This window comes from Schistocerca gregaria, chromosome 6 (genome assembly GCF_023897955.1).
Source record: "Schistocerca gregaria isolate iqSchGreg1 chromosome 6, iqSchGreg1.2, whole genome shotgun sequence".
Lineage (NCBI taxonomy): Eukaryota > Metazoa > Arthropoda > Insecta > Orthoptera > Acrididae > Schistocerca > Schistocerca gregaria.
This window is the reverse complement of record NC_064925.1, coordinates 51,102,098-51,112,615: the sequence shown is the minus strand read 5'-3', so window position 1 is coordinate 51,112,615 and position 10,518 is coordinate 51,102,098. Positions and strand designations below refer to the sequence as shown.

Below are 10,518 nucleotides of genomic sequence, written 5' to 3'. Positions count from 1 at the left end.
GGCCCTACAGACATACAAAACTGTACAACATTATTGGTTGAAGTTGATCTACAAAGCTGCTGTGTCCAACCCAGTGCAATTGTCAGTGATCAACTACACCTGCTCAACTGTAGTATGTTATGGAGATTGGGTTAGTGATGGACCACCACTTTAGGAGTGGGAAGGTGAAGCTGGACACATCCCATATGGAAGCCCACTAATAAGCATTTGGTGGAGATCAGAAATTAGCTATGTATAGTTGCTTTAATCTCACCAGCGGGTCCTACAGTGTGATCTCTGAAGCCGCTATTTCCGCACACTCAGAGGCACGGCTTGCAAGACTCAACTGCTGGCCAATTTAACTGACAACTTCTCACTTGAGCCTGCTATCTTGTATGAATTAACTATACCAGCACAGACAGAAGAGCTATTAGATAAGTATCCAAACTATACGCACATAGATAGGAGAACTATTACATGATTACTCAAGTGTAACAGAAGATTCTCTGCAATACTCTACTAGCTTTGGGAGAAGTTGCTATCACTGCAGAACTGCTGAAAGACCTTGGACAAAATTCCCTCAAGAGCTTGCTCATATCGGGACAGATTTGGCAGACTGGACATGCTTCCTAACTCATCCACTACACAAGAAAGTCGACAAAATAGATTTTCATAAGTTTCAGGGAATTGTCCTTCTGCAATTCAAATACAAAATTCTGGCAGCACATCTGCTACTAAGAATTCAAGAGCAATTATCACAAAACTGGCGAATAAGTTGATTTCTGCACTGGTCAAAACTGTATAGAGCAAATATTCAATAAAAAAAAGTGCTCCAAGAACAAGGAATCAACCTGAAAAAGTTAAGTCTCGTCAACAAACTCACTGCAATACAACCTCCACAGTAATGTTCATGGTTATCAGAACCATTTCAGATTAAAACTGGTGTTAGGCAGAAGGATGATCTCTCTCCTATCCTTCTGAATCTGGTTTTGGACAAAGTCATCCAATGGTGGGAAAAAGTAACTAGCCAAAACTACCGGAAAGACATATGGCAACAGCAATTAGATAAACTCAAGAAATGCGCTGGAAGAATTGTCCTTCAAACATCGTTAAAAAAAACTGCAACGGCTGAAATATCCTACTCAAAAACTGATCACCAAATTGGTCAAATAAAATATGTTCATACTTCGAGCACTTGAGCAAAATCTGTGAACCTACTGGCAACAGAAAATGACAAAATTTGTATTCGCAAACTGAAGTTCTTACAGTGAAATCTGCAACAACGACAACATGTCCATAAAAAAAAATCAGAAATTTTAACAGTTAGTCTAGTACATTGGCATAACACACTCCACAGAAAAGGTTATCTGGAAGACATCCAAAAGCAGAACTCTAAATTCTAAGAAATATATTCAGCACAATAGAAAAGATGGATACAGACTACAATCTTGGGAAAAAAAACTATTAAATTTTGTGGCAGATATATGAAAGAAGATTATTTGAGCATATCCCCCCTCCCCCCACGCACACAGTTGCAACACATGTAAAACCATGTCAAAACCATATTCTGGATCAGGCAGGTCGAAAAGGATTTAGAAAAGGCTCAGTAAGTCCAGCAGACACTTTCAATAGAAGCTTATACAGACAAAAAATTAGTATGTGTGGAAGTACTGCCAGAGAATGAAGTCACCACCACACCAGTGACAAAGAACTGAAGGCATAAAAAGAATGCACAGGGGAAAAAAATTAGAGCTGCTTGAAAACTGGAGTTTGAAACAATACTGTTACGTGATCTGACAGTGTCCAACCACACCTAATAATAATAATAATTATGATCATGATGATGATTGAAGCAATGGAAAGTTATCATGGAACAATAATACAAAGAGGACAAATTGAGAGGCACTGAGTATTTAAACAGGTAGAACTCTCACATTCACACAACTCAAGGTCGATGTTACAGGACATTATTGAACACTGTCATTCCAACGCAAACTGACTATAAACCCAAAACGTCATTCCTGGTAATCATGATCAACTATATCCTCACTCATAACTGCCTTTCATCTGAAGGCATCACCTACAAGAAGATCCATGATACAGTAATGGGCACCCAAGTCACTGTCCTATGCTGACCAATTCGTGAGACGTCCAGAGAAATCCTTTCTAACCATTGAGGTCCCCGAAACCCTCTAATGTGGCTCAGATAGACTGATGACAAGATAAGACTCTCTCCACATTCTTCCACAACCTGAAACACCTTCTGCCCTATTTCTTCACCTGTTTCTCAGCCCAAGAAACTACCTTCATCTATGTCTATCACCTCATGACAACATCAGTACCTCTGTCCACATCAAACCTACCAACTGCCAACAATATCTCCAATTCAACAGCTGCCTCTCATTCCACAAAGTGCTTACGACATCACTTATGTGGGGACTGCATGGAAAAATAGTGTAAAGTATGAAGAATAAAATGTGTATGTCATTGTCTGTATGTACCTTATACTGGCTAATAACAAACAGGGGCAAAGACTTTCTGATATGCTCTCATACTTTGGGCACTGAACCTCAGTTAGGAAATAAATGTATAAAAGGAGTACTCGTCAGTGACCAGTTCACAGTGCTGCCGACATGTTTCGTTAGTAACTGTTTGAATTTTGTCTGCAAATACCCTGGCAAAGTTATTGGTCTGGCAATTTGAATGGAATACCTGTAACAACATTTTTAAAAACCAACAAAAACAAAACTCTTTTGTAGATCATGGTGACACTTGATTAGTGTTATTGCACATAAACCAACATAAAAAAAAATGTTTCACTGCCATCAGTGGTAGAAGACTTCATAAATCAAGATACATAATCAATTTTTATCTGTCGTATTTCAACAACAGTATGTTTACAACAACTTTCAGTTAATGAAATATTGAGAAGTTATTATATACAGTTCCATATCATTTTGAAAAGCTTTGATCTGTTAAGATTCAAGCAGTAACTTACTCTGAATATCCCTTGTTGTTGGCCTTTTGGGCTGTAGAGCGCTTTGGTCTACTGTCAGGAACAGGCGCTCCAGAGCTTTTGGGTTCTAACAAAAATGTTAAAATTCTTTCTGCAAGCTCATCACGTTTTCCTTTTTTCTCAATATCTAAAATACAACAAATTGTTTTCAAGACACTCACTTCCATCCTGAAAAACAATAAATGTGGGTTTTAAAAGCCAGAGAAAGAAGTATGCATATTTCTGAAAACGTCATCACAAACAAACGAGAATAAGATTTTTTTTTTTATATTACTTTTGCAAAGACAGCTTTCTAATAAAAACTAACTTACTTGCTTAGTATATGTTTCTTCTTTTCATACTGATCTGACCCTTTGTCAAAGTCAAACCCACAGAATTTCCGTATGTTGTTTCTCACTAGAGTGACCTTCCCAACTCTGTTGAATAGTACTCTGTGAAGCGGCTTTAGAGCATCAGCCTTGAATTTCTGTTTGACAAAAAACATATCACTGCATTGGAAAAATGTTGTTATAATTCACAGATTAAGCAAAAGAATGCATTATTCATTTTTTGGTATTAAATGTTTGCATTTTAAGACACTTTCTTTTATAGTGGATGATTACATTTTAATTCTCAGATTATTAATGACTGACCTACAACAAGGAAATAATTTTGTTTTATTATTAAGTATTATCAAAACATTTTAAGTACCAAAACTACACTAATTCATTGTCTGACAATGTGAGTACTCAGCAACTTCCAACAAACTTTAATAATCATTTCAAACCCTTTCTTAACTTTTTGTTGCGTACACACTTAATGTCTAAACTTCTTTAATGGATTAATGCCTAACTATCTGTTTACATTTGTTTTGTATTGTGTATTACAACTTTTCAACTTTCATCCCTTGCTAAATTGGTTATCTGTGTTCAACTTTATATGTAGACATCGACTATTAAATTACTATAACTAAAACTAGGACCCCCCCACCATGTGCGATACATGCCAAGGTTACTTTTTATTTCCGCAGGTTACCTTTCTCACCCACAATTATAATAAGTAAAAATCGCAGCAGGTACACAAGCATCTCTTTACACATCAATAAAGTAACTAGGCCTATGTGTACAAAATTATATCAACAAAAATAACCCATTTTTGAAAGTATGATGTAACTGTATAGATAAGAAATTTACTCACCAAGTGTCAGCAGGGGGACACACATATAAAAGGTATTACATATGCAAGGTTTTTGAAGCCAGTAGGTGCTCCTTCTGGCAGGAAGGTTGAAGGGGAAGGGTGAGAGGTGAAGGAAAACGACAGGCAAGGTTTAGGGAAAGGGGTAGAGTTAGGAAAAGTCACCCATATCACTGAGTCCACACTAACTTATGGGATCAGAAGGAAAGACTGATTGCTGGGGATTGGACTGGGCAACATTGAGCTCTCAGATTTCAAATCTCATCCAGTGCCGTCCCCAACAATTGGTCTTACATTCTCATCGAGACCTGAAAGTCTCCCACGACCAAGCATTCTGGACGACTTTCCTGAAACTCGCCTGTCCTTTTCCTTCACCCCACTTCGTTCCCCTTCAATCCTCCTGCCACAAGAAGCCACTGGCTCTGAAAGCTTGCATACATAATACCTCTCATGTTTGGGTTCTCCTGCCACCTCTTGGTGAGTATATTTTTATCAGTAGAACAAAAACAATGTACTTGTTATTGAACCTTAATCGAATTTCTATCAAGCAGTAAAAGAAGAATCCATAAATACAAATTTTATATATACAATTAGATTATATTTGCAAGAACTGATTATTTTCGTTGATATATTAGTCCTTGTGGCCATCATTCCTTCTTACATAACCCTCATCACTATTTGCCGTCTGTCTTGTTCAAACTGTCATCTGTTTCCTATGTTATGTTCTAGTCCACTCTTATTTGTACCAGCTAGATTAATCAATAATTTGCCCGAAATCTTTTCTAGTACTGATTTTTGCTCGCACAGATGGGTCCACTGTTATTTACAAATTTGCCAATAACAATTTTTCTATAGTTCACTATACTGCAGGGCCTTCGCCCAGTCACATTACACTAATTTATTTGTAGATTTGACAGCTATTTTCTCTCTCACTCTCCACTTATTTATACTTAACTCTCTCACTTTTTGTGTGTTTTTCGACAAACTGCTCTGATTCACCACTATCCCCTACAACACTATTTGCCGAACACAGTGGTATAAATTTTCTCCGATGTCTACTTCTTTCTGTCCATCCAGTTTTTAAAATTCTCTCTTTTTTCTTGTATCTTACAGGCCACTTTCCTGATGAGAAAATCTTCACCCACTCACTACTTTCTTCAAAACCCTTGCCTTATGACTTTCATACATATTTTCTCATTTTTTCTGACCTTCTCCCTTTCTTCCATTTTTCTATCTTTTTCCACCCACTGCTATTTTTTGCCTTTACCAACAATAAAATTTTACTTCTAGTGACAATACAACTTTTAATCTTCAAGTGGGCATACCTACGTATAAAGTGCATCAATCACAAAACAGTGAGTGAGGTGGCACTCACATTCGAGAGGACAATGGTTCAAACCCTCTCCCTCCCCCCTCCGGCCATTCTCATTTAGGTTTTCCGTTATCTCCCTAAACTGCTTCAGGCAAATACCAGGATGGTTCCTTTGAAAGGGCAAGGCTGACTCACTTCCCCACCCTTACCTAATCAGTTGGGGTAGATGACCTTGCTGTCTGGTCCCCTCCCCAAAATAAACCAACCAACAAAAAAAAAAACATTGTTTTGTACCATTCCATTACTGTAAAACAACTGCAAGCCCAACATATTCCTTTATTGCTTCAGCAGACACAGTGATAAGCTGTGTTCTCATACATCCAACTTAGCAGCAGTAATGTAAAAAACAGTGAGGTAGGTGAGAAAAAAATTTACAATCCATGCAAAAAAATTAACCGGATTCAGAGCTAGCAGCACAATCACACAGTTGCCTACCACATTATTAGTAATCAAATAAGCAGTGGCTGGGATCTCATGCAGCTCCACTGTTTAATGCCTCGGGTGGATATTTATGTAGGCTAACAGCTGTACACGGCAACACAGTAATATAACGAAAAGTTTATTTTATGATTAGTGACTTAGCTCATTTACTAATACGAGAGAAGGAAAGTTGCTACTCACAATACAGCTGAGATGCTGAGCAGCAATAGGCACAATAAAAAGATTCACACCATCATAGCTTTCGGCCTTTGTCAGCAGCGCACACACACACACACACACACACACACACACACACACACACACACACACACACACACTATATGGTGAGTAGTAACTTTCCTTCTATCATATTGTTACATTCCATCCTGGATTTTCCATTGTTTGATTAGGTCATACTGTAATTTTATCTTATTACTAGTGATTCTGCTCATACACTTTTACTTTTGATAACAGACAGCTTCTTTTCACATACGTACAAAGTACATTGTGTGTGGACTTGTTATGGAAAATGGCGCACCTCTGAGGATTAAGTATCAGTTTAAATTAATGAGTTTTGGACTGTTTAGTAAAATGTAAATAATGGGACACCTCAGCTGAAAATTTTCCCACTAGTTGCAGAAAGCCCACTAGTAGTCACAGAAACCAATTTCTAACACCCAACCCTCTGGGTGTCAGACACTCAGATCGGCATCAAACATTGTGTGTCGATAAGCGTATCAACCAAAACTTTGATTCAGATCACACTATGTGCTGTCATCCAGCAGAATGGGCGCATTAATTAAAAGCACCACCAGACTTACAGAGCTCATCAAAGCATAACTTCGAGTAACTAACACATTGCTTCCGTGTGGAAGTTGGCAGGGCATTAGATCCTCAATCCATGGGTACTGGGTTCAAATCTCAATAACGACAAATTTTTTTTACTGTGTTACGTGTGAAAGTGTCAATATGGGAAAACTAGTTTGACATGTAAAAGGGCCATTTGCAGTTTAGACCAATGTTCTCTTGGCAGCCTGCCTTCGTTTCATTTCTTTAACAGTAGTTAACCTATGGAGTATGTGTGTGTAGTTTCATACAATGTACAATCAGAACAGAAAAATAAAGAAACAATTGCACTATATATGCGGAAGTAGTAGTAATAGTAAACAATGAACAAACTAATAAGATCAATAAAAAGTACGTAATGTTCACCTAACAAAGCTGATTTCCAAAAGAAAATAGCTACAGACTGAAAGGACCTTTTATGTGTCAGTAAATTTGTTCTCCCTTGCTTAAATAGGTAAAAAGAATTGTCACCAGTGGGGTTAGAACATGAGTACAGTAGTACGATGACCGAAAGCTCTACCTTCTCACCCACGCAAGATCTATGGTTCAGCTACTCACATATACGCTTTCCTGGGCTCCATAGCTCTGGTGATACTTTTTAATTCCCATTTACACATTCTACTGGACGACAGCAAGTAGTAAAAACAAGATCGGCGTTTTGGTTCATAATCTATCGACATACAACAATTGGTACCAATCTGAATGTCTGACATCTTATGGTTTGTGTGTAAGAAGCATTGTCAGAAAAACATCGATATTCCTAATTGGTGGTCTCTTCACTGGAAAAAGAAAAAAAAGACAAATGGTGTTAAGCTAGACTACATAGGAAATTAAGGAGTGAAGTGACTGACAGCTAGGTGTTAATAGGAGAGTTACCACAACAAACCAACCACAAAATGAGCTTTGCTGCTCTTTCTGCACTATCCACTGTTGTCATTGTTATTACAATCAGCTGCAGACAAATTATCTCGTTACTCTATTGTTGTGGTTTTTATAGGTCATGTGGCTTATTTCTCTGTGCTGGTTCATTACACCACACAACAGAATGCTTGAAGAAGCTGATGGCAGAAGAGCACGTAAATCATCAGCCTTTGCCATCCTGCAAAGCAAATTCAGTAATCCAAGTTGATGGGCACTGAATTGTACACAGAAGTGCAACAGCTATTGCTGTTGCAACTGATAACATTTCCACCTTTTATGCCCAACTATCAATCATGTTTCAATTTTCCTTATGGGTAGTGCAGAAGAATCATACCTTACCCTAATTCAAGATTTAGGCAAGTCGTGAGCAGAACACAAATGTACCCAAAGTTTGCCTCTAATTCTGTGAGTACTTATAGCCTAAATTCTCAGTAAAAGTATGAAATACCAATTATCAAAATAACACATAGGAATAAATTAATGAAGGGTTTCAATCAAGTAACACAAACCTTGAGAAACGCCTCAGTTCTTGGTATTTCACCCAGGGGGGTTCCTTTGCCTTTTGGTATTTCAATTGCCTTCGTTTCTTTTGGCTCATTGAATTCTTCTGTGAATCTTTCCACCTTCTTCCTCTCTCTTGCACCTGATATTTCCAGGGGCTGATCCAGCAATGGAACTACAAAACAGATTACATTTCACCAAATAATACAGGGAAAGAGCCTGTACAAAGGATTCTGCACTATAAATACACTTCACTGCACAGTATTTCCACTAACACATTCTGTATTAATACCTTTTTCATCCCCCGACTTGTCGTTTTCTCCGTCAACATCCTCGTCATCCTCACCATCATCCTCTTCTTCACTTTCTTCTTTTTTCTTTACATCTTTTAATTTTGCCGCTCTTTTTTTCGGAGTTTCTGGTTTCTCTTTCGAGTCTTCTGAAACCTTTACTTCATTAGTATCTACCTTTTCTTCACTTTTCACACTCACATCATCCTGCAAATGAAGATGCAGAATGAACAGTCAGCAAAGCACAGTGATCACTCAAGCAAACAATGAAAATATTTCAAGACCATACGGGGGGTCGATTTTTGAGGATAAGATATAGCTATTCCAATCATACAACTTAACAGGGGTATGTTACTGACTAGAACAAGCACAGAAGTTACGGCGTACATACACACATCCCTACAAAATTCCTGGTTAAACATACGTACAATGACAGGGTGCGCAGCACGGAAAAACTAATACGCAACACAAAGATTTAACACAATTTCAACTCTACTTCGACAGCAAAGCCCAGCTCTACTGAATGTTCACTGCACAGAAGCCGCGTAAACCGGAGACGAGTCAAACACCCTTACAGCCTGAGACCGTACTCTAACCTTAAACAGTACATAGAAACTGAAGCTACTTAAATTGATATGTTCTTAACATGCAATAAAGGAAATTTGAGTTCCTACATTACAATGGAAACATATACAACGCAGAGAAGGTTATCTTAACACAGGAAATAACTTCCCGCGTTTTTGGATATAAACAATCCGTCCCCGCCTACGCCATATTAACAGAAACGAACTTTCAGCTCGAAATTAAACATCAAGCACTTCAAGCAGAGTGTAAGTTTATATTTCTACAGAGTAATTAATTATGCGTTTGCAATACCTATACAATCATATTTATCATGCAACTGTGACATACCTGCATATCCTCCGTTTTCGCGTTTTCTTTCTCGGCCGACATTTTCCAGCACACGCCGCTTTGCAATATGGCGGGCATCCGTTGTCTACACACCGGACTCCAATCAAATCAAAGTATTCCTTTTCCCGCCGAAACTGGCAATTGGTTATGAAGAAAGAAAGACAGACCTAAGAACAGGTACAAATTTATGGGCTACGTAAACATGAAGGTTAACAGGGAGTTAAAGAAATCACTAATACAGCCTGCTAATATAAGATACTCTATTTACTGTTCTAGTTCAACGCGCATTAATTGTCAAGTTTAATGAATAAGATGTGATTAAATTTTGAGTACCTTAAAGATTGTCAACTATAAGTGAATAATTCTACTTTAGTTTTGGTCTACAACAGTTTGAAAAAAAGGTTCCCACATTACTCGGCGATAGTTATTCTTATAATTAGTTATCTAGAGAAATCCACTTATAAACCAAAACAACTGAGTACAAGCATAAACTGAGCAAATGAGGACTACATTTTTAAAAAAATAATAAATATTTAAACAAGATATAGGATAGGAGGACAAACTAGACACATAAAAAAATGAGAAAAAGAATTATTCTGGTACAACGCACGTCAACGACGTGGTTTCTAAATGTGAAACTAGATCGTGGATGAGACTAATATCTCGTCAGGGACGTCAGCTGGAATTTGAGCTGCACCTTGAAAGCAAATTTTTCGTCAGCTACATGAGCAAGTTGCCGTACATTTGAGTTATCTTTGTGAACAGTCGACGAGTCAAGGGATATTGTCTGCAACACTGATGTATATACTGTAGTGACACAAATATCCACAAACTGACAAAAGCAACTGACATCTAATCATAGACAAATTTGAAAAACTAGATTACATCAGAATAACGTAATGAAATATATTTCTGAGGACAACTATTAAACAACAGCTCAGTTTTGTTTGCGTATAGACTACTCTGTCGAGAACGCAATACCCTATGTGTACTCACGAAATCATTTCTAGTGAAACAAAAAAATAAAAAATTAGCCCCTTAAAATTTTCTGTGATCTTGTCATGGCCATTGATTTCGTGTTTCATAAA

General features: G+C 37.7%; 1 protein-coding gene across 3 annotated transcripts in view; it reads right to left on the bottom strand.

Annotated features, from left to right (window-relative positions):
• The window catches only part of LOC126278453 (protein DEK-like), a 43,607-nt gene extending 33,371 nt beyond the window's left edge, over positions 1–10,236 (bottom strand). The window contains exons 1-6 of one of the 3 annotated variants that reach the window (XM_049978576.1): positions 10,128–10,236; positions 9,431–9,597; positions 8,521–8,725; positions 8,237–8,403; positions 3,307–3,461; positions 2,978–3,163 (exon numbers count right to left, since the gene is read on the bottom strand). In XM_049978576.1, coding sequence (XP_049834533.1) covers positions 2,978–3,163; positions 3,307–3,461; positions 8,237–8,403; positions 8,521–8,725; positions 9,431–9,508 — 791 coding nt within the window. In that variant the 5' untranslated portion in view covers positions 9,509–9,597; positions 10,128–10,236. Of the gene's footprint in view, positions 1–2,977; positions 3,164–3,306; positions 3,462–8,236; positions 8,404–8,520; positions 8,726–9,430; positions 9,598–9,763 lie in introns of all 3 variants that reach the window. The other 2 variants (XM_049978578.1, XM_049978579.1) reach the window with 2 other exon arrangements.
• Positions 10,237–10,518: the final 282 nt, after the last annotated feature.